The sequence below is a fragment of the Pogona vitticeps genome, chromosome 3, assembly GCF_051106095.1.
Source record: "Pogona vitticeps strain Pit_001003342236 chromosome 3, PviZW2.1, whole genome shotgun sequence".
NCBI lineage: Eukaryota > Metazoa > Chordata > Lepidosauria > Squamata > Agamidae > Pogona > Pogona vitticeps.
The window spans coordinates 7,610,351-7,633,878 of record NC_135785.1 but is presented as its reverse complement, the minus strand read 5'-3'; the positions used below and the strand labels follow the sequence as shown (position 1 = coordinate 7,633,878).

The window sequence follows — 23,528 nt, the reverse complement described above, 5'->3', positions numbered from 1 at the left end:
ATTCTTCCCCTAAAGAACACAAATAAAGAATGCGTGCCTTATTCCGGGTGGGGTTGGGGGGCAGAACGGCCTGTTTAAAACAGAAGAGTAGCTTTCTGCACTTTTTTTGGCCAAATCCCAACCATCGAATTGGGGGTGGAAGCCAGCGGCGGGGGGTTCACAAGGGAACCCCTGGGGGCATGCATGAAAAGAATGCAAAGGGCCACATCTGGCCTGCAGATTGTACATTGACCACCCCTGTCTGACAAAGGAAGCCGCCTTAGCTTGCAGGAAAATAGATGTTTTTTTCCAGTTCTAGATTGCCACCGCATTCTTCAGACCAAGCCCATTTCCAGTCCTGAATGCACTTTCTAAATCAAGCATCCGTCATCTTAAATCTTACATCTTTCTTGTACTTGGCTTAATAATAATTGTGTGCTGTCGAAACCGTTTTAGCTTATGGCAACCCTTTCCAAGTTTTTTTAGGTAAAAAAAATAAAATCAGAAGTGTTTTCCCCTTCCCATCCTCCAGGGCGCACCATGGGACGGTGCAGCTTGCCCAAGGCCACCCAGGCTGGCCCTTCTCCCTGGAGGCACAGAGGGGGAATTGAACTCTCAACCTCCCCAACCAGGTACCCAACACACTGAGTCATCTAACCATTTTTTGCCCTCCCATCCATCCATCCATCCCCTCCCTCCCTCCCTCCCTCCCTCCCTCCCTCCCTCCCTTCCTTCCTTCCTTCCTTCCTTCCTTCCTTCCTTCCTTCCTTCCTTCCTTCCTTCCTTCCTTCCTTCCTTCCTTCCTTCCTTCCTTCCTTCCTTCCTTCCTTCCTTCCTTCCTTCCTTCCTTCCTCCCTCCCTCCCTCCCTCCCTTCCTTCCTTCCTTCCTCCCTCCCTCCCTCCCTCCCTCCCTCCCTCCCTTCCTTCCATCCATCCCCTTCCTTCCTCCCTCCCTCCCTCCCTCCCTCCCTCCCTTCCTTCCTTCCATCCATCCATCCATCCATCCATCCATCCATCCATCCATCCATCCATCCATCCATCCATCCCCTTCCTTCCTTCCTTCCTTCCTTCCTTCCTTCCTCCCTCCCTCCCTCCCTCCCTCCCTCCCTCCGATCCATCCATCCCCTTCCTTCCTTCCTTCCTTCCTTCCTTCCTTCCTTCCTTCCTTCCTTCCTTCCTTCCTTCCTTCCTTCCTTCCTTCCTTCCTTCCTTCCTTCCTTCCTTCCTTCCTCCCTCTCTCCCTCCCTTCCTCCCTCCCTCCCTCCCTCCCTCCCTTCCTTCCATCCATCCATCCATCCATCCATCCATCCCCTTCCTTCCTTCCTTCCTTCCTTCCTTCCTCCCTCCCTCCCTCCCTCCCTCCCTCCCTCCCTCCCTTCCTTCCTTCCTTCCTTCCTTCCTCCCTCCCTCCCTCCCTCCCTCCCTCCCTTCCTTCCATCCATCCCCTTCCTTCCTCCCTCCCTCCCTCCCTCCCTCCCTTCCTTCCTTCCATCCATCCATCCATCCATCCATCCATCCATCCATCCATCCATCCATCCCCTTCCTTCCTTCCTTCCTTCCTTCCTTCCTTCCTTCCTTCCTTCCTTCCTTCCTTCCTTCCTTCCTTCCTTCCTTCCTTCCTTCCTTCCTTCCTCCCTCCCTCCCTCCGATCCATCCATCCCCTTCCTTCCTTCCTTCCTTCCTTCCTTCCTTCCTTCCTTCCTTCCTTCCTTCCTTCCTTCCTTCTTCCTTCCTTCCTTCCTTCCTTCCTTCCTTCCTTCCTCCCTCCCTCCCTCCCTCCCTCCCTCCCTTCCTTCCATCCATCCATCCATCCATCCATCCATCCCCTTCCTTCCTTCCTTCCTTCCTTCCTCCCTCCTCCCTCCCTCCTTCCCTTCCTTCCTTCCTTCCTTCCTTCCTTCCTTCCTTCCTTCCTTCCTTCCTTCCTTCCTTCCTTCCCTTCCTTCCTTCCTTCCTTCCTCCCTCCCTCCCTCCCTTCCATCCATCCATCCATCCCCTTCCTTCCTTCCTCCCTCACTCCCTCCCTCCCTCCCTTCCTTCCATCCATCCATCCCCTTCCTTTCTTCCTTCCTTCCTCCCTCCCTCCCTCCCTCCCTCCCTCCCTTCCTTCCTTCCTTCCTTCCTTCCTTCCTTCCTTCCTCCCTCCCTCCTCCCTCCCTCCCTTCCCATCCATCCATCCATCCATCCATCCATCCTTCCTTCCTCCCTCCACCCTCCCTCCCAACCCCTCCCTCCTTCCTTCCTTCCTTCCTTCCTTCCTTCCTTCCTTCCTTCCTTCCTTCCTTCCTTCCTTCCTTCCTTCCTTCCTTCCTTCCTTCCTTCCCTTCCTTCCTTCCTTCCTTCCTTCCTTCCTTCCAACCTCCCTCCCTCCCTCCCACCCTCCCTCCCACCCCACCCACCATCCATCCATCCACCCACCATCCCCAACCCTTCCTTCCTTCCTCCTCCACCCTCCCACCTCCCCCTTCCCTTCCTTCCAACCTTCCTTCCTTCCTTCCTTCCTTCTTCCTTCCTTCCTTCCAACCTCCTTCCTCCTCCCTCCCTCCCCTCCCTTCCATCCATCCATCCATCCCCTTCCTTCCTTCCTCCCTCACTCCCTCCCCCCTCCCTTCCTTCCATCCATCCATCCCCTTCCTTTCTTCCTTCCTTCCTCCCTCCCTCCCTCCCTCCCTCCCTCCCTTCCTTCCTTCCTTCCTTCCTTCCTTCCTTCCTCCTCCCTCCCTCCCTCCCTCCCTTCCTTCATCCATCCATCCATCCCATCCCCTTCCTTCCTCCTTCCTCCCTCCCTCCCTCCCTCCCTCCCTCCCTTCTTCCCTTCCTTCCTTCCTTCCTTCCTTCCTCCCTCCCTCCCTCCCTCCCTTCCTTCCATCCATCCATCCCCTTCCTTCCTTCCTTCCTTCCTTCCTTCCTTCCTTCCTTCCTCCCTCCCTCCCTCCCTCCCTCCCCTTCCCTTCCATCCATCCCCTTCCTTCCTCCCTCCCTCCCTCCCTCCTCCCTCCCTTCCTTCCATCCATCCATCCATCCATCCATCCATCCATCCATCCATCCATCCATCCATCCATCCATCCATCCATCCATCCATCCATCCCCTTCCTTCCTTCCTTCCTTCCTTCCTTCCTTCCTTCCTTCCTTCCTTCCTTCCTCCCTCCCTCCCTCCCTCCCTCCCTTCCTTCCATCCATCCATCCATCCATCCATCCATCCATCCATCCATCCATCCATCCCCTTCCTTCCTTCCTTCCTTCCTTCCCTTCCTCCCTCCCTCCCTCCCTCCTTCCCTTCCTTCCTTCCTTCCTTCCTTCCTTCCTTCCTTCCTCCCTCCCTCCCTCCCTCCCTCCCTTCCATCCATCCATCCATCCCCTTCCTTCCTTCCTCCCTCACTCCCTCCCTCCCTCCCTTCCTTCCATCCATCCATCCCCTTCCTTTCTTCCTTCCTTCCTCCCTCCCTCCCTCCCTCCCTCCCTTCCTTCCTTCCTTCCTTCCTTCCTCCCTCCCTCCCTCCCTCCCTCCCTTCCTTCCATCCATCCATCCATCCATCCATCCATCCATCCATCCATCCATCCATCCCCTTCCTTCCTTCCTTCCTTCCTTCCTCCCTCCCTCCCTCCCTCCCTCCCTCCCTTCCTTCCTTCCTTCCTTCCTTCCTTCCTTCCTTCCTTCCTTCCTTCCTTCCTTCCTTCCTTCCTCCTTCCTTCCTTCCTTCCTTCCTTCCTCCCTCCCTCCTCCCTCCCTCCCTCCCTCCCTCCCTTCCTTCCATCCATCCATCCATCCATCCCCTTCCTTCCTTCCTCCCTCCCTCCCTCCCTCCCTCCCTCCCTCCCTTCCTTCCTTCCATCCATCCATCCATCCATCCATCCATCCATCCATCCATCCATCCATCCATCCATCCATCCATCCATCCATCCCCTTCCTACCTTCCTTCCTTCCTTCCTTCCTTCCTTCCTTCCTTCCTTCCTTCCTTCCTTCCTTCCTCCCTCCCTCCCTCCCTCCCTCCCTCCCTCCCTCCCATCCATCCATCCATCCATCCATCCATCCATCCATCCATCCATCCATCCATCCATCCATCCATCCATCCATCCATCCATCCATCCCCTTCCTTCCTTCCTTCCTCCCTCCCTCCCTCCCTCCCTTCCTTCCTTCCTTCCTTCCTTCCTTCCTTCCTTCCTTCCTTCCTTCCTTCCTTCCTTCCTTCCTTCCTTCCTTCCTTCCTTCCTTCCTTCCTCCTTCCTTCCTTCCTTCCTTCCTTCCTTCCTTCCTTCCTTCCTTCCTTCCTTCCTTCCTTCATTCCTTTTATCCATCATCAGCTTCCTTCCTTCCTCCCTTCCCCATGTGTTCCTCAGAGCACCCAGGGCAGAAAGTGGGCTTCAGACCTTTCCCACCCTCTTCTAGTTCACGATATTTCTTTGAAAAGTTTATAATGATTGTGGAAGGGTACTTTTTGAGACTAGAACACTCCAAATCCCACTAGTTTTTCCATCCCTAATACTGGGTTTAACAATAACTATTTCTTGCAGGTAGCCCGAAGAACTAACGTTTTGAGGGGTAAGGGAAGAGAGAATCAGAGCTTGGAAAAGTTACTTTCCAGGACTCCTCGAATCTCTTCACTGGCACGGCCATTCGATTACCTTGGCCGTTGTAGCCATACAAGTCACTTCCCCAGGTTTTACCCGGCCCTGTTTACATCTACAGCAATGCAACCCTAGAATTAAGGTCATCCGTGTGTTTTCCAGGAAACATTAGCCACAGTCTCTTTTCCCCTCATTAGAATGCAAGGCAAGCCTTGGCCAAGATGGGCTGCGGTCTTTTGCCAGGCATTGCTCAATCCCGACCTACTCCCTCCATGCCTGCACCAGGGAAATTCATAGCAGGCATATTTGCAAAGAAAGGCCCTTGTCTGCCTCGTGCCTGGGCCAGGCTATAGGCCAACATTACCAAAAGCTTCCCAGAAGCTGGGTTTGGCTGGGGAGGGTGTTTGCTCCCTTGGTACCCAATGGAAGCTTCTGCATGCATGCTTGTTTCCCTCTGGTGGCTCAGGAGCCTCATCTGTGCTTGTTCTGGGGGGGGGGAGGAAAGGGGCTCAGTGCCATCTGCTCTGTGAGCGTGTGTCCTGCGGGTTGATGCTCTGAAATACTGGCCAGACGGATTGCCTCTCTGAGCAAGAACAGCAGCTCAGGATTTGCAGGAGCAAGTCCCAAGGTTGCGAGGGTGAAAAAAAAAAACTTTGTCAGCATTGTAGGTAAGGCGGGGAGGGGGGGGATGCCTGGCCCTCCCGCGGTTGCTGGACTGGCCTTTGAGGCATCATCAGCCTCAGCAAGGGTGAAAAATTGGTGGGGGGTCGCTTTTCAGCAAAGGTGGCGGCAGGTGGAGTGCTGGAAACATTTAACCTGACAAATGTTGGACTACAACTCCCATCAGCCCTAGTCAACATTGCCAGTGGAGAGAGATGTTGGGACCTGCAGTCACACAATATGTGGAGCTCCGTGTGTTTCAATCCCAGGTGTATGTAGATTCCGTGGAGGGTGGTCTTTTTTAGCCCTTGTCCAAGGTGCTGAATGTTATTCCCAAGCCGCTTCAGAACTTTGGATTTCTCTTTTAAAGTTCCGATCGACATGCGGAGCGAATTCGCCACCCACATGGCATTGGAGTCCCCAGCCTCCAGTGCACGGAGGGATCTACAAGTAGGAACATACCCCACTTCTACTGGGGAACAATGCCAGCTTCCACCCTCTTTTCAAATGCAAAGGCCAGGTATACAATTCAACAGATCAAATGTGGGTTTGATTGACTTCTTCCTGGCTTCCTACTTCAGGTGGGGCACCTTTTAGTTTCATTCTTTGAATGCCCCTCCTAAGTGCTGGTTTTACTCACCCTTTTCCCCCCCTTGCTGTCATTTCTTCCTCGCCACCCAAGGGGGTTAAGTTGTGCTGACAGGATGTTTTTTTAAAAAAATAATTTTGGACGTTTGTATGTGTTTTTGGCTCTTTGAGCGCAGCCATGTGCTGTGCTCCAAGGAGAAGGGCTGTAACACAGAGAAAGTGGGCAGAGTTAGCAGCTGCCATTTATAGCTGCAATTCCCAGTCCCTGTGAGCTCATGAGCAAGACTCATTTCCTTTTACGGAGGCATTTAGTTGAGGAGTTTGAAGGAAAGACAAGTGTGGAATTCTGCCCTCCCTGTCCTTATTGGGGCTGTGTGTGAGGACAGTCTCTTTGACAATGTGCTCCATGAATTCCAGACTCCCATCTCTGCTTGAGCTGGCCTTTATTGGAATGGAAGGGGAAGATATAAAGGTTGGTTGGGTACCCAAGCCTGCCCCGTAGTCCACTTTCAAATGGATCATATAAGGTCCCTTGGGCAGGAGGTTGAACTAGAAGACCTCCAAGGTCCCTTGCAACCCTACGATAATTCTATGATATGAATCTATGATGACTGTTGGCTCCACTAGCCCTCCATGGGGCTCTTCCCTCAACTGAGCCTGAATTCCAGTCACTAGGTCAGCGAAGACTCCAGTCCAGGACTAAGGTCTAGTTGGTCACATTGACCCTGGTCAGCTGACACCTTCCAAGGAGGGCCTGTATGGTCTGTTGGATGCTGTCCAACCTGCCAGCAGCAGCTCTGCCGTAGGAGCCCTTTCTGCCACTTCCTCCACCAGTGCCTGCCCTGGGTCAGGGCAGGGCTGGTGGGCCCAGCAAGATGTTTTGGTCTCCGAGGATCATTGGAGAAAGAGCTGAAGGGGGTGCATCTCCTTGTGTCCCCTTACCCAGCTGGAAACTGGACCCATTCTCCAGTCCAGGGGTTCCAGATCACCTCCCTGAAGGTGCAGAAAGGGGAGCCAGCTCTTCCACAGCTTCTGCCCACTCTTCGCCCTCAGAGTCTGTTGAGCATGACACGTCCAAGTCCTCCTCTTCCTCTTCTTCTTCTTCCTCCTCCTCCTCCTCTAAACCCAAGTTGTCTTCTGCCGCATCCTTCTGATGTGGCTTATCAACCTCTGCTCCCCTCACCCCACTGTCTGTGCCCTCAGGCAGCCCTATTGCGGGAGTCTCCCTGAAGTCTGCTGGAGGGACATGGGTCTGAGACAGCCCGCCACAGACAGCTCCCCCAAGGGACAGCTGGAGCCTCTGCCCTCACAGACGGCTCCATAAACAACCCTATAGGACTAAATGGATGATGAGGGAACGGTTACAGGGAGCTGCAATATCTGCACTCTTGTTTTCTTCCTGTCTGAAAATGTAGGCGTCTCTACCTCCAGGGAAGGCAAGCTGGTTGCCCTGCTAGAAGAGAGGGTGCAGCTGCTTTAAGGCCTGCTTATCCATGTTTTGGTCCTCAGGGAAGAGGATGTGTTTCTAGATGGAGCAGAGCAAACTCTCCAGAAAGGACCACAGAGATGCGTCTGTCTCTGGGAAGAAAGAAGAATCCCAAGAGACGAAGGCAAGCCTTAGGAGGAGCAGGGCACAGAGAAGTAAAACTCAGAGCAGGCATGATGTATCCTTGGGGCTAGACAACATGGTCATGGAGGAGACTGTAAATGACATGGCGCTTGTCTCCTCCCAGAGGAGAATACATGTCATGGGGGGTAGGTGAGTCCCTGCTGTGGGAACAGAGGCAACTGTCTAGGCATTGGACAGAATATCTCAGGAAGGATATGCTGTCTCCCTGGGGAAAAGATCCAAGATGTGACAGAGAGCTTGAGAAGGCTCACTGAACACACCGACCATGATCCCTTCCTTCTGATCCTCATGCGGACAAACAATACCGGCCAGATGCAGCGCTCAGCCTGTTGCAAGTGACTACAAGGCTGTGGGTAGGAGAGTCAAAGACCTGGAGGCACAATGTTTTCTATGGACAATTTTTGCAAGACAATGATTTTTCCCCATTGGAACGCATTAAATAGATTTCAGTGCATTCCTATGAGGAACTGCGTTTCGCAAGACGATGTGTTCGCAAGACAGCGTTTTTCGCGGAATGAATTAACATCGTCTTGCGAGGCACCACTATACTGCATTTCCATGGGGAAAGCCTTCTAACAAGAGGTGGGTTAGACTTCACAGGAGCTAGAAAGAACCTGTTTGGTAGGACTGTTACACATAGGAAGTCTTTAACTGAATCCTGCTGGGGAGGGAGATGATATTCCAGGGGAAAAGGGGCACCATGTCCTGGGGGGAAAATGTCAGTGATTCACCAGAAACTTGAAGCATTAGTACAGGAACTCACCCATGGATGGGAAAAGACAATAAGGAAGCAGCTGGTGAGAATCAGTGGTTTAAATATCTAATTAGACAGATATTGGGACTTCTGTGCCCCACTAGGCCTCCTTGACAGGGGCTGGCCTCCTTGAGCCATAGGGTCCCTCCCAGCTCTGCAGTTCTAAGACTGTTGTTGCTGTTGTGGTGGTTGTTATGACACCAGGTTTATAATATCTCTGTACTAATAGAGCATGGGAAACATAGAAGACGAGCTTGAACTGTTAACACAGGAAGGCAAATATGATTTAACAGGCATTACAGAAACCTACTGGGATGTCACTGATAACTCAAACACTCGTTCAAAAAGAATAGACCAACTAGGAAGGGAAGAGGAGTGGCATTATATATAAAAGATGTGGAGAAGGAGAAGGATATCCATGAGTAGAAGCATGGGTAGTTGGTAGACAGCATTTGGATAAAAATCAGAGGTCAGAGAAACAGTAGTGACAAGTTTGCTACAGCCCTCCAAGTTAGACTGGATAGTGACTGGATAATGCCCTCCTAGATCAGTTCACCAAACATTCAAAGAGATAAAGTAGTAATGGGAGGCTTCAACTCTCCTGATATTTGTTGGAAGACCAACTCTACCAAAAATGGACAGCCCACCAAATTCTTCACTTCTTTGTGAACAACCTGGTCTTCCAGAGGATGGAAGAAACAAGAAAGGAGAATTAATTGCCTTTGGTTTGGTCCTCACCAATAGGGAAGAACAGGTCAATAGGGTGGAAATAAGAAGGAGTCTTGAGTAGAAGTGGCCACACCCTCTTTACCTTCCTTCTACAGAGACAAGGGAAAGCGGAAGGTGGTTTAACGCTTACTCTAGAATATTTTTTAAAGCTGATTTCAGTAAGCCTATGAAACTACTGAGTGAGATTCTGTGGTTAGAAAGGGGTGCATGAAGGATGGGGATTTCTTGAAAATGAGATCCTGAAGGCACAATAAAAAACAATCCCTATGAGGAAGAAAAAAGGAATTTAATGAAACCAGTGTAGCTGAATAAGTAGTTTTCCTATGAGCTGAGGTTGAAATGGGCTGTGTGTAGGAAAAAGAACGGGGTGGGGGGCAGACCACCAAAGGAAGTGCAGATGGGGCTCTGTCAGCCAGAGCAGGGGCTGGATCTGACCCTGGCATAGCCAATGAAATTCTTCATCAAGCTTCTTGTGCTCCTTTGGTGTCTCTCAAAGCCTCCCCATATGACAAACAGCTGCTGCAGTTGAGATGTCTCTGGTGAGCAGATGATGAGAAAGAAGGACAGCCAGATCAGTACAAGGAGAGGAGCCATTCAAAGATGATGTGGAGGTGTGGTAAGGAAACAGGAAGGGCAGCATTCAAGTGGTGCTTCCCAGCTCAGCGTGGCACAACAGAGATTTGGAGGAGTGGCTGCAGACTATGGGAAAGTTACATTTTGCACTACAGGCCCCAGGATTCCCTGGCCACCACGGCCACAAATTTATTACGGCTATAACTCACGAGGATAAGTGAGATCAGGGACGAAGGGGTGTAGAAAGGAGATCTTGTTGCCGTGAGGGCAGAACCAATTCTGTCCCAGAATCTGGATCTTTTTCAAGCCAGAGGTTGAAAAGTTACTTTTTTAAAAGGACAATGTCTAGTATCCATTGAGTAGCAGCAGGGCGGCTGTCTGTGTTCAAAGGCTCATGTACCTAAAGTCAGTTCTTATTCTTTGCTTTAAAAAGTTCCTTTTGGGGGGATTTTAATGCCAAGAAGCTCCAGCTGGAGGAGTCAGGGGGTGGTAGTCAAAGAAATAATTTTTCTCACTGGTCTGTGTTTTCAGATAGTCCCACATTGATACCTTTCTTGCATTTTTAATCATCACCTTTGTCCTCAAAGTTTGCGTGGAGTTTGATCCCTTTCCTGTTTGTGCATTTCGGCTGGGTTGCTCTGCGTTTTCAAATCTGACCCTACTGGTCTAACGGCCCCTTTTCTTTCAGGTGCATATTCCCAACCATTGCAAGGCAGGGGGTGTCCATCTGGCACCCAAGGTCCCGGAAAAAGAGCTTCCTGAGAATACAAACCAAAAAGACCCCGAGGAGTTGAAGAAAGACCCCAACTCCTGCTTTTTTGAAGGACAGCATCGCCCGCATGGCTCCCGCTGGGCCCCAGACTATGATAAGAAATGTTCTATATGTAGTTGCCAGGTGAGTGGAAATATGCCGGGGGGGGGGGAGACACACAGATAAAAGTGGCTGGTATAGATACCTGCCCTTGCCCAGGGAACCTCCTTTCTTTGGAGGCTAAAGGGAACCATTGCCTCGGAGTCTTGTTATGATCTTAAGTCTGCAAATTCTCAAAATCAGTGTTTTAACACATCAGACCCAGCGGGTAGAATTTGAACCTGTGTTGCAAAAGGTTGTGGCTTTGGTAGAATGTAGAGGGACTTGGTGGCGCTGCAGGTTAAACCACAGAGGCCTCCGGGCTGCAAGGTCAGAATACCTGCAGTCGTAAGATCGAATCCACACGACACAGTGAGCCCCCGTCGCTTGTCCCAGCTCCCACCAACCTAGAGGTTCGAGAGCATCTAAAAATGTGAGTAGATAAATAGGTCCCACCACGGTGGGAAGGTAATGCCATTCAGTGTCTAGTCGCGCTGACCATGTGACCACGGAAGATTGTCTTCGGACAAATGCTGGCTCTATGGCTTGGAAACAGGGATGAGCACTGCCCCCTAGAGTTGAACATGACTGGACAAAATTGTCAAGGGGAACCTTGACCTTTACCTTTGGTAGAATGTCCAGGAGGGTGCACAACCATCGTGTTTGCTTGTAGGGAACCCAGAGCCTGGGAAAGCATGCCTTAAAAAAAACCCAACTAGAACTCTCCAAATTCCTCATTCTGCAAGATCTCATAGAATCATGGAGTTGGAAGGGGCCTCTTAAGGCCGTCGAGTCCAACCGGCTGCTTAATATATGGATACAAATCAGAGCCGCTCAGAGTGGTCTATTTGACCAGATGAGTGGGATACAAATCAAATCAAATCAAATCAAATCAATCAATCAATCAATCAATCAATCAATCAATCAATCAATCAATCAATCAATAATAAAATACTGCTCTAACAGTGAAGAGCTTGCGAAAGTGTTCCTTTTTAAAGCAGAAGGACTCTCCCAATTCCTCAGCCTGCATGACCTTGTGGTCAAAAAAAAAAATAACTCTTCAAATCTTCATAAGAAGGAAGTGAACGACGCACCCAAGGCTGGACTGGTGAGAATTGCTTCATTTTAAAAAAATTAATTAAATCAATGAATTAATATGATTCCTATGACATATTTCTCCCCGGGCAGCTTAGAACAGGATGAAAAACGGATGCAATTAAAGATACAGTGGCTGAAATCCAGTAATAAGTTATAACTAAAGTAGACCCATTGGGGACGTGGCGAGACGATTCCTTTGTAAGTTTCATTGATTCAATAGGCCTTGCTCAGCTTGGGACTTAAGATTGGATTTCAGCCAGGAAGTGGCAAGATTGACAACCAATTGAACATATCATAATATTTTTAAATACGGCAGTTTAAGACAAAAAAGGCATGGATTGCTGGGAGCCATCTTCAGGGTAAGATTATGGAAGTGGCCGTACCGGGTGAGAGTCAGCTTGGTAACAAGTGACCTCCCCAGGAGCAGAAGTGTTGACAATTTAGTTTTTTTGCCCTCTCTGACACCTTTCACGTAATTCTTTTATGCAATTCTTCTCCTGTTGCCTCTTTCTGTCCTGTCTCTGTCTACAGAAGCGCACCGTCATCTGTGACCCTGTTCTGTGCCAGCCTCTCAACTGCTCCCGGGTGGTGCATCCACAGGATCGGTGCTGCCCGACGTGTGAAGGTAATGCAGGGCACGCGAAGGGAAGAGTTGCCGAAAGAGGGAGGGAGGGGGGTTCAGTCTATGATGCCAAAAGCATTCACAGAGATGCCGATATAGGGAGCGTGAGAACAGCAGGGTGGGGGACCCTCTCCAGACCAAACCTGCAGATGTTCAAATAAGGGGGAGCACAGGTCCAGTTAGATCCTAGAAGCTAGGGATGCACAGAGTTGTGCTTTTAACAGCAACAACAATAACAACAACAGTCATCTTGGAAATGCAAAGCCGGAAGGGATCCTCTGGATCATCCAGTCCAGCCCCTGTCAAGGAGGCCCCCAGTGGAGAATCGAACTCTCAACCTCTGCAGCCAAAGACCTAAACCACTGAGTTCACCAGCAGTTCTGCAACTCCCAGAATGATCATCCTATACCAAGACCCTGCATACCTTTACTGGAAATTGAGGATGGGAATGTTCCTTTTTCGGATGTGGTTGCCATAATGCCCCACCCACCCTCACCTCTGTGCTGGTGGTGGCCTGGGAGTGCTGGGGGTTTTTTAATCTGAAAAAGTAACTTTTCCAAGCCCTTCCTGGAAGGAATCAGGAGCTGCCAAGGACCTTCCCACCCCTGGCCACAACCTGAACCTTAAAGCAGGATGTTCATGATCACTGGGTGCGCTCAAGCCAGGATTGTTCAGATGGCGTTGGGGGTCGTGGGTGGTTCTGGAGCCGATGGGGTCTGGAGAGGGCCACAAGGGCCGTGTGGCTGGCAGGACTGGAAGGCAGTGGAGAAGGGGGAAAAGGAGGTGCCTACCTTGGGGGGCACTTGGCAGCTTGCTTTTTCTCTCTCCCGTGATCCCTGTATGCTTGTCTGCTTTTTTTCTCCACCCTCTCATCTCGAACAGACAAGACAGAAGACGAACAGAGAGCGGAGAAAGTCCGAGATAGCAGTGAAGGTAAAACACAGGGGAAGGGGTGCGTGAGAGGTTCTGGCTGGACTGGCTGAGGAGGATGGGAGTTGTAATCCAACATCAGGGTGGGGGAGGCTAGCATGCATGCTTTCACCAACTTAAAAGCGCCAGGAGCGGGTGTGGACCAGCCTTCTGCCTTTGAACGGCTGCACCTGTTGCATCCCTTATTGCAAGCTCGTTCTGTCATCACTTGGCTGTTGGAACCTCACTTCTAAGAAAAAAGCATCTCAATTCCCTGAAAGAGTCAAGTGAGGCTTTTTGACTTCCTTTCTCCTGCTTTAGGCTGCTACTTCGATGGTGACAAGACCTGGCGGGAAGCTGGCACCCGGTGGCACCCGGTGGTCCCTCCCTTTGGCCTCATCAAATGCGCTATTTGCACCTGCAAGGTAGGGGGGATCCTCCGTTGTGCTTTGAACGAGACCCTGGACCCTGAGCCAGCCAACACTCATGAGGACTAGCACCTTCTATCCCTCAATTGTTTATGTCAACCATTGTCCTCACTGCAGCAATAAGGCTATTTCTGAGTTGCACCATCTTTGACCCACAAGAGAAGCTTATCTCAGTAGAAGCTGATCTGTAGGAAGACAAAACAACGGAACGAAAATGCTCCTTGTGTAGAAAGTTACGTATCAAGCAGAAGTTTTCTAGTGTTACGTTCTCCCTGAAAGGCTAGCCTTCTGTCTGAAGGGATCATGTTTAGGCGGAGGAGGATTCAGTTGGGTCAGCCTGCACCTGGAAATCCAACACGGACAGAGTTCCCACCCTATCACCCTGAACACATGGATCTTGTCTGCTTTTGGCTGCTAAGCAGAGTCGGCTCTGGGTAGCTATTTAGACAGCTGGCCACTTGGAAATGATAGGGATTTCCCCATAATGGAAGGAGAGGATTTTGCCTGAAGCCCTAAAGAGCCTTGGTCAATCAATATTGACAATACTAGGTTTGATTGAGTTTGTATACTTTCTCGGTTTCTGTTAGAATCTTTACACTGAGAAGTATGTCCTTCATTTCCATAAAAAAGAAGCAAGTGCTTTTTTGTTTTTTTGTTTTTTGTTTTTTAGTTTTTTGTTTTTTTGTTTTTTGTTTTTGCTTTTTTTACTCAGAATAAGGTGTCTGGTTGGCGCCGCTGAGATGAAATAAGCTAAGTGCCATTCTGGAAAGCAACATTTCGTTTCTTGGGCACCAGAATCTCCAAGACGGGCAAACCTGGAGTTCTTGCCCCCAAACTGAGGTTTTTTTGACTGTCACTCTCAGTAGTCATGGTGGGGTGTTGGGTCAGCTTTGGGGAGGCCCAAATAAAAAGCAATCCAATCTCTGCCATGTCTCTTCAGGGAGGGGCTGACCAGCTTGTCTAAAGGATGGTTCTGCTACAGCTTATGCAGGTGGTTCCCAGCCTTGACTCCCCAGATGTTCTTGGGTGAAAACACACCCCTTCTGGGAGTTGTAGTCCAAGAACATCTGGGGACCCAAAGCTGGAACCACTAGCTTAACAATAACATAATAGAGCTAGCCTATAAATACATAGGTGTGCCAATGTGCAGGTGTGTTACCTTTTCCTGCACCTTGGTTATATGGTGGTCAGGAGCATAGTGTACCAATGATGCTCACACATCCAAACCTGCCCACCTTCTTCCCACAGGGAGCCACCGGAGAAGTACACTGTGAGAAAGTCCAGTGTCCCCACCTGACCTGCAGGAACCCCGTCCGCGTCAACCCCTCCGACTGCTGCAAGCAGTGCTCAGGTGAGGAGAGCGCGGCAGCCCGTAGAGCTAAGGCCAGGCTGCAGGAGTCACTTGTCAAGATCACAAGTCCTGAGCTTTTTCCCCAGAGTGGAGAGGATGGCTTTCTTTATGATCCAGCAGCAAGAAAGGTGTTACTGAAAGTGTTACGGTAAAACAGTGCAATATTTGCCTGACTTCCGAGTTCACTCTCCTTTGAGATGTGTCTATGTCATTTAAAGTCAAATCTCCCAGAGCACACACAGACACAAGCTCATTAACATATAATGTATCTCAGCATGTGTATGGATGTGACTGTGCATAAGCTGCAAGAGGAGTTTTATTCCCAGCTGTATATGCATAGACCAAGATCCAGGTCTAGAGCCTGTGTCCTGAGCACACTTCTGTATTGCAGTGAGTCCTAGACCTTGCATGCACGGCAGGAGAGGAAGTTGAACACCTTCCATAGGTGTCGTCTATGACTCATTTTTGGTCTCACCTGGCAGGACAAATTTCCAAATAGAGTCGTCCTAGAACGAGCTGGAATTTTTAGCATGTGTACATTACTGAAACGGCGACGTCTACGTTGGCTTGGGCATGTCGTGAGAATGGCTGATGGTTGGATTCCAAAGGATCTCCTGTATAGAGAATTAGTGCAGGGAAACCACCCCAGAGGGAGACGGCAGCTGTGATACAAGGAGATCTGCAAGTGGGATCTGAAGGCCTTAGGAATGGACCTCAACCGATGGGAAACCTTGACATCTGAGCGTTCAGCCTGGAGGCAGGCAGTGCTTCATGGCCTCTCCCAATTTGAAGAGACCCTTGTTCAGCAGGCTGAGGCAAAGAGGCAGTCCCGAAAGCAGCAAAATCAGGGAGCTGGACAGGGGACAGACTGTATTTGTGTTCAGTGTGGATGGGATTCTCACTCTCGAATTGGCCTTCTCATCCACACTAGATGCTGTTCCAAGTCCTCCATACAGAGCACATTACCTCTCGTAGATAGTTGCATCCAGCGATGGTCACCTTTAGCTCTTTATTTGATATGATGTGTTTGCAAAGAAAACTCTCAATTGGACATGTGGAATCCTAAAATCACAGAGCTGGAAGGGACCTCAGAGTAGGAAGCCAGGTAATAATAGCAGTCTTGACAAAAGTCCAGCCAACCTCAACATAAAGTAATTTCTGGAAAAAGACCTCTTGCAGTAACAGCTAAAGACCTCTCACGGTTGGGAAAGTGTAGCAAAAATCTGTCCCATTGGAGTCTCTTGGCACAGTGGTTAAACTGCAGTAATGCAGTCAAGACTCTACTTACAGCCTGAGTTCAATCCAACAAGCTCAATTAACTAGTTCAGGGTTGACTCTGTCTTCCATTCTTCCAAGCTCAGCAAATTGAGTGTCCAGCTTACTGGGGTATGTGTAATGTATAGCCTGCAAAATTTAAAATAAAAACCACTCAGAGCACGCTTAAAGCACTATGGGGTGGTGTATAAGCAGCACTCTGCTTTTTGCTTTGCTCATTGCCGTTTGCACCCATTTATTGTATTCCCACCCTCTGGAGATCAAGTTAGGGATGGAGGAATTTCACTTTAACTTACATTTGAGGTTGTAAGTTATGAATATATGAATGTATAAATATACCAAATGAAATTCTAGCCTCTCTTTGGAACAAGTCTGCTCCTTTCCTTGGTATGATAATCCTACAGATATTTTAAAAGACCACAATCGCACCTCCCTTTAATCTTCTTCTATCCGGACTAAACACACCATAGCTCTTCCATCTGTTCCTCACAGGGTTTGGTTTCTAGGTCCCTCATGCTCCTGGCTGCACTCTAGCTTCTTCTTGGCCTGGCACCCAGATCCTAGAGGCAAGATTCAAGATGTGGAGGGGCCAGCGCAGAATGGAATGGAAGATAAGAAGTAACCAAAAAGAAGTTTTAGATATCCTGACTTATCCCAGAGGAGCCTAAGGCACGTCCAGAAATAGAATACTTGCATTTTCGAGTTGCTGTTCTCAGAGTCCCACAGCCAGCATGTCTGATACCCATCCCTGTCTGGAGGATTCGGATACTGTAGTTATTTTTCTTAAAGTAACTTTTCCAAACTTGGGTAAGCCTAGTGCCAGAGACAGATTCAGAAAGCATCTGGAACCAAGCTATATTAAAGGGCCTAGTCAGCATCCGTGATTGTTCTGTGTGCAAAGTGCCATATGTGGCCCTTAGCCTGCTCCCACACAGAGCATCAATATGCATAGAACATGTATGTTCATCTATGGCACCGAAGAGTTTATTTCCGAGGACTCTGGGCTTGTTTCTCAGTTTGCTTGCCTGTCTATTTAATGATCATAACTATGGAAGTTTAAGAGACCTTGCCGGGACAGTATGAAGGTCCACGAAAGCCCAGAAATGGATTGGCCAATAACAGTGCCATCAACCGTGGTCTGCCATAGCCTGAGTTTGACTACTTCAAGTTGCAATAGAGGTTACTCAACAACAACAGTTCAACAACAAGAGTTCTTCATCTTGGAAAACCAGCATGTCAGCAAGATACGAGAACCTCTCCCGGACAAGCTAGCTTTTTATATGGTAGGACTTTTTTGCACAGAAGGGCATACATCCTGCTGAGAGTCTCCTACAGTCTGAGATGGTTCCACTGAAACCATGCTACACACCTCATGGAGAGTACTGAGATGAGCAACTTGATACCCTCCTAATATTGTGGACTACAGCTCCCACAGTGCATTGCTGTTGGTCAAGCTAACAATGACTACGCAAAAGCCTTTGACTGTGTGGACCACAGCAAACTATGGCAAGTCCTTAAAGAAATGGGAGTGCCTGACTCCCTTATCTATCTCCTGAGAAATCTATATGTGGGACAGGAAGCAACAGTTATAACTGCATATGGAACAACGATTGGTTCAAAATTGGGAAAGGAGTACGACAAGGCTGTATATATTGTCTCCCTGCTTATTTAACTTATATGCAGAATACATCATGCAAAAGGCAGGACTGGATGAATCCCAAGGCGGAATTAAGATTGCCGGAAGGAATATCGACAACGTCAGATATGCAGAAGATATGACTCCGATGGCAGAAAGTGAGGAGGAATTAAAGAACCTCTTAATGAGGGTGAAAGAGGAGAGCACCAAAAATGATCTGAAGCCCAACATCAAAAAAACTATGATCATGGCCACTGGGTCCATCACCTCCTGGCAAACAGAAGGGGAATATATGGAGGCAGTGACAGATTTTACTTTCTTGGATTCCATGATCACTGCAGATGGTGACAGCAGTCATGAAATTAAAAGACGCCTGCTTCTTGGGAGGAAAGCAATGACAAACCTAGACAGCATCTTAAAAAGTAGAGACATCACCTTGCCAACAAAAGTCCGCATAGTCAAAGCTATGGTTTTTCCAGTAGCAATGTATGGAAGTGAGAGCTGGACCATAAATAAGGCTGACCGTCGAAGAATTGATGCTTTCGAATTGTGGTGCTGGAGGAGACTCTTGAGAGTCCCATGGACCGCAAGGAGAACAAACCTATCCGTTCTGAAGGAAATCAACCTTGAGTGCTCACTGGAAGGACAGATCCTGGAGGCTCCAATACTTTGGCCATCTCTTGAGAAGACTCCCCAGAAAAGACCCTGATGTGGGGAAAGTGTGAAGGCAAGAAGAGAAGGGGATGACAGAGGACGAGATGGTTGGACAGTGTCATCGAAGCAACCAACATGAATTTGACCCAACTCCATTAAGCTGTGGAAGAGAGGAGGGCCTGGCATGCTCTGCTCCATGGGGTTACAAAGAGTCGGACACAATGACTAAACAACAACGAGCTAACGAAGGCTGGTAGGTTTTGTATTCTGCAATATCTGGAGTGTATCAGTGTGCTTTCCAGGGGGTTGTTTCTGAGCTTTTAGAAAATGTGTTCAGAACAGCCATTAAGATGGGAGTGAATTGAGTCCCTGCTGAAGAACATCTCAGTCCTTCTTTGAATCCTTCCTGCTTTTCTCAGTAGACTCGTGATGCTAGTGTTTGGGTCAGTGTTTTGCCAAAGAGTGTTTTGCTGCATCAGTGCCATCCACGCTCTTCTCCATCTTTTCTGCCCCCCCACCTCTTCCTTTATCTACAGCCTCGGAAAAGAGTCCGGCCGCGTTTTCCGACATGATGCAGGCCGACGGCCCCAGAGCCTGCAGATTTGGACGGCAGTGGTACACGCATAACGAGAGCTGGCACCCGGCAGTTCCCCCCTTCGGGGAGATGAAATGCATCACCTGCTGGTGTCTGGTGAGTGAGCAGAGGCCACCGCAGGGCAGAGGAAACTTCCAGCCCTGGTCACGTCCTGGGCACACGACCAAGATGGGGTTGGAGATGCTGGCTAAAATTCTGGGGTGGACCAGCTTCCCTGCCTCCTGAGCCACATGTCCGAGTTTCCAGATGGAATCTCATAAGGCAATCACATAATGCAAAACGGAGATATAGGGAAGAGAACAATGGCAGTGGGGAGGAAACGTGGCAGGGCGGTGGAGACGTCCTTCTCTTCTCTCCCCTCTTCCCAAGCAGTGAGAGGGGAATACCTTTCCCTGTGCATTAATTTCCAGCTTTTTTTCCCTGGCCCTTTGCATTTCTAGGTCAGACCCATTTGGAAAGGATGTTCAGGGCTAAGCATGAAATTTTAGCCCTGGGGAGAGGAAAGGGCACCCCCTCCGATGGATGCAATCATCACGTCATGGCTCCCATGTCACAGCCCCTTGCCAACTTCTTTTTCTTCTTCTTCTTTCAGTCTGGCGAGACGCAGTGCCAGCGTGAGGAATGCTCTCCCGGTTCTTGCGCCAGAGAGGAAGGAAAGGGGAGCGGCTGCTGTTCCAAATGCCAAGGTGAGGGCACAGCCCCAGCGCATGTGCATGCGCACGCTCCACCCCAAATCCCACAGCCAGAGCTTTATTCCTTGGACACCCTTCTCCACACACAAAACCGGCTATAACCATCTCGTGGTACCTGTGCAGTTTTTAGAAACAGGCCAAGCCTGGGAAAATGACCTTCTAGGGCAGCGGTCCCCAACCTTTTTAGCCTTGCGGACCGGCTGGGGAAAGCAGGGCACCCCCCCTGCGCTCGTGCACAGGCACAAAGGAGCGTGCACACACTCATGCACAAAGGAGCAGGTATGCTCATGCAGGGGCACACAGGCTCATGTGCATGCGCAAAGGGTGGCACAGTGCTCATGCACGCTTGTGCACATGCACAAAGGGGTGGGGGAGTGCTCATGTGGGCGCAGATCAGGAAAACGTTCCTGACTGTTAGAGCAGTACGACAAGGGTACCCACCTTCTCTTTGCTTTCTTTCTCATTCACCTCTCTTGGTTTTGTTCCCTTGTGCTACAGCACCGGATGTCTTTCCAGAAGATGGCCAAAGACTCCTTCCAGAGGAGACCAAGCATTCCTGGACACATTAAGAAACCAGAAGGAGCTTGGAAGTCCAGACGCCTGGAAGACAGTTGTCAAGCCGCTTGACGGAACTCAAGAAGTCCGAGCGATTCGCCAATGGTGTTCCTCCAGGCCTCGCTCAACCCATTCACGGTCCCTTGGCTTTTGAAGATGACGAGATGCCTTCTGATCTCATCATCCTGTTGAATCCCGGGTGTCCTCGTTCTCCTCTGCCAGATGGCGGTGGCCACAGCAGCAGCCTTAATACTTTTGTGCACCTTTGTTTTAGCTTCCGTGAAAGGCCTCAGAGATCCAGGACAGCAGTGGGACACTTGGGGTTGCGGTGGGGGGGGGTCGCCGTTCTGGGTTTGTATCAAGGACAGCTGCAGCTGCCTGTGGGGGGTCGACGTGGCACACTTTGGTGTACCTGACATAGCAATAAAGCCCTTTTTTAGGGGAGGGGGGACTAGAACCCTGGGCACTGACTTTTGCGAGAACGACCACTTACGTACTGTCACGAACTTACTGTGGGACGTAGCTGTCGGATTGCGCGCACCTCTCTGATGCCCGTGGCCTCTTCAAGGAATATAAGGCACACCCCACCATCCTGCTCCATAGTGGGAAACACTCCCTCCCCCAAACAGCCTGTATACGGTGTAAAATTATCCTCCTTGATTGCCCTTTCTTGAATATTTGATTTTTAATTGTGGGGGAAGGAATATCTGTTTCCTCCCCCTCTGGTTGGTTGTATAATTTATGGTTTCCATGAGTGAGGTCGTCTCTGTCCTGCTCATCACAAAGCCGGTGTTTGGATATTGAAGAGTCTGTATTTATTAAAGAAAAGGAAAAACCAATGGGGGAAAAAGAAAGACGTTGGTTGTTTTAACAGGTGTGCCTGCGGTTTCCGCCATTCTCCATCCTTCTCCATGGCCCTCATCCCAATGGTGTTGCTAAGTTGAATGCATCTGACTTGAAGGCACACCTGCGAAGGACACGCTCCTCACCATGGCAGGCCACTTGGGATCTTGCCATTCAGGAACAGAAATCTATCCGATGTGTTTCTCCAGTTTTTTTGTTGTTGTATAGCTTCATCCTATCTCCCACTAAGTCCTGACGGACGAATGGGAAAACAACGGGGCCGGCCCTACCATTGGACGGCAGAGTTTCAAGAAGCTGATGATCTCAGAGTGCAGGGCACGTAATAATGGGCTCAAGCGACCGGACGCTAGATGAATGTTAGGAAAACTTCTTAACTGTTGGAGCAGTAGGACGATGGAACCAATGACCTCGGGAGGTGCTGAGGCATTCAGAGAAAAATGACAACCCTCTGTCAGATCTGTTTTGATTTGGATTCCTGCCTTGAGCCAGAGGGTTGGACTCTATGGCCTTAGAGGCCCCTTCCTACTCTATGATTCTGTGAAGTTATTTGGGGGAGGGACTACAACTCCCAGAGTTCCCCCACCAGCATGGCTATGGGATGGATGAGCGAGAGGGCTGGTTGTAACCTTAGACAGTAGAACTTAGGAAGGTTATCTGTTGGACTGCAGATGATGGTGTGGTACCCTATGCCCTGAGCAGTAGCCTGCTGCCCCCTAGTGGAATGGAGGACCTTCTCTTGCTATCAGGATCACTTGCCACTTTGTCAGCTGCTTTCCATGAAGGCGGAGGATTCCACACTATTGTTTGCCTCAGGCAGCAAAATATAGGTCTCTGGATGCTAGGGCAGGATCAGTCCCATTTCTAGTACGGAGGTCAGTTGCCGCTCTCGCTTTGGTCAGCTTCTAAAGTTTGTTTTTCCCACCAGCACAAAAATATGTCAGGGCATCCTGAGATTTTTTGAGTAATGTTTTCCGGGACTCTGGTGTCAATATTCTCTCTCCCACCCCCAGCCCTGGGGGGGGGGGCTTCTGCTTATCCTGATAATGGGGGCCTCGGACATCTGCCCCCTCCAATCCTGTCCTGGAAGCAACCACAGCTTTTATTTATACAGAAACTTTCAGTGGGTCCCTATCATGATGGAGTTGATGTGCCCCCTGGTGGTAGGGATGACTTCCCATTTATTAACTCCAGGTTTTTTCCCCCATCTCCTTCCTGTAAGAGCTGAGCACCCAATTAGATGCTAAAGGAAATGCATATTTCTTGCAATTATCACTTCCCTTGAGCAATGGGATGTCCTCGTCCCTAACGCATCTCAACCACAGCCGTCTGTGCTTACCTTACAACAGGGATCAATCACAAAGCCAAGGGCGTTAAATGCAAGATACAGAGGTGAGGAACAGGAGGTGCTAGAATAATGAGACCTCTTTTAGTCGTTGCAGCGTATAAATATACGCTAAGCGTGTCTTGTTTCTAGCAAGATGGAAAGAGACACGATTGCTTCCTGTTTCTGTCCAGTGGCCAACCATGGTAGGGAAGGAAGCACAAGAAGTGAAATGTAACTGCAAGGGATCTGCCAACATATCCTGCCGAAAGCTGTTGTTAGAAGCTGATAAGGAAACACCTCATACAAGTCACTTTAAAAAGTTATTTAAAAACTATATGGTTAAGTATTTTCAAATATTATAAAAGCATGGCATAGCAGAGAATAAGGCATTTCTAAATAAGACTCACCTTATGACATAATTCTTACACACTTGTGGCAATTATCTCCCCCTTTCAGTGAAAAATAAAACGTGTGTTTTTCCATCCCCTTTGGATAAGAGGTCTTTCCATTCACGACAGTGTATGATCTCTATATTTATATGCCTCCTTCTGCAATGGAAGTCAAAACAAACTCTACTCAAGGCTTGGACTTTCCAGCCTCTGAAAAGTTCAGAAGTTGAAGGTCGTAGGATACAAATGTCAGACATACAAGCCGCAGGCTCGGATGATCTGACTGTGCACAGGCATCTATAGAATCAAAGAATTGTAGAAAAGTGAAGTTGGAAGGGGCCTACAAAGCCATTAAGTCCAACCCCCTGCTCAAGGCAGGAATACAATCAAAGCATATCTGCCAGGTGATGATCTAAGTTTTTCTTGAATGCCTCCAATGTTGGAGCACTCACCAACTCTCAAGGTAACTGGTTCCACTGTCGTACTGCTCTAACAGTTAGGATGTTTTTCCTGATATTCAACCAAAATCTGGCGTCCTTTAACTTGAGCCCATTGTTGCGTGTTCTGCACTCCTGGGATGATCGAGAATAGATTTTGCCCCTCCTCTGTAGGATAGTCTTTCAAACATTTGAAAGTGCTGTCCTATTACCCCTCAGCCTTCTTTTCTCAAGGCTAAACACGCCCAATTATTTCAGCCTTTCCTCGTAAGGCTTTGTTTCTAGCCGCCTGATCATCCTTGCCATCCTACTCTGAACTTGTTCTCATTTGTTAGCATCTTTCTTGAAGTGCGGTGTCCAGAATTGGACA

General features: G+C 49.4%; 1 protein-coding gene across 2 annotated transcripts in view; it reads left to right on the top strand.

Annotated features, from left to right (window-relative positions):
- Nucleotides 1-20,983, top strand: part of CHRD (chordin) — a 72,100-nt gene extending 51,117 nt beyond the window's left edge. For both annotated transcript variants that reach the window (XM_072996269.2, XM_072996268.2), the window contains 8 exons: nt 10,168-10,374; nt 11,959-12,052; nt 12,932-12,982; nt 13,280-13,383; nt 14,635-14,737; nt 18,839-18,993; nt 19,490-19,583; nt 20,088-20,983. In XM_072996269.2, the coding sequence (XP_072852370.2) occupies nt 10,168-10,374; nt 11,959-12,052; nt 12,932-12,982; nt 13,280-13,383; nt 14,635-14,737; nt 18,839-18,993; nt 19,490-19,583; nt 20,088-20,158 (879 nt within the window). In that variant the 3' untranslated portion in view covers nt 20,159-20,983. The remainder of the gene's footprint in view (nt 1-10,167; nt 10,375-11,958; nt 12,053-12,931; nt 12,983-13,279; nt 13,384-14,634; nt 14,738-18,838; nt 18,994-19,489; nt 19,584-20,087) is intronic.
- Nucleotides 20,984-23,528: the final 2,545 nt, after the last annotated feature.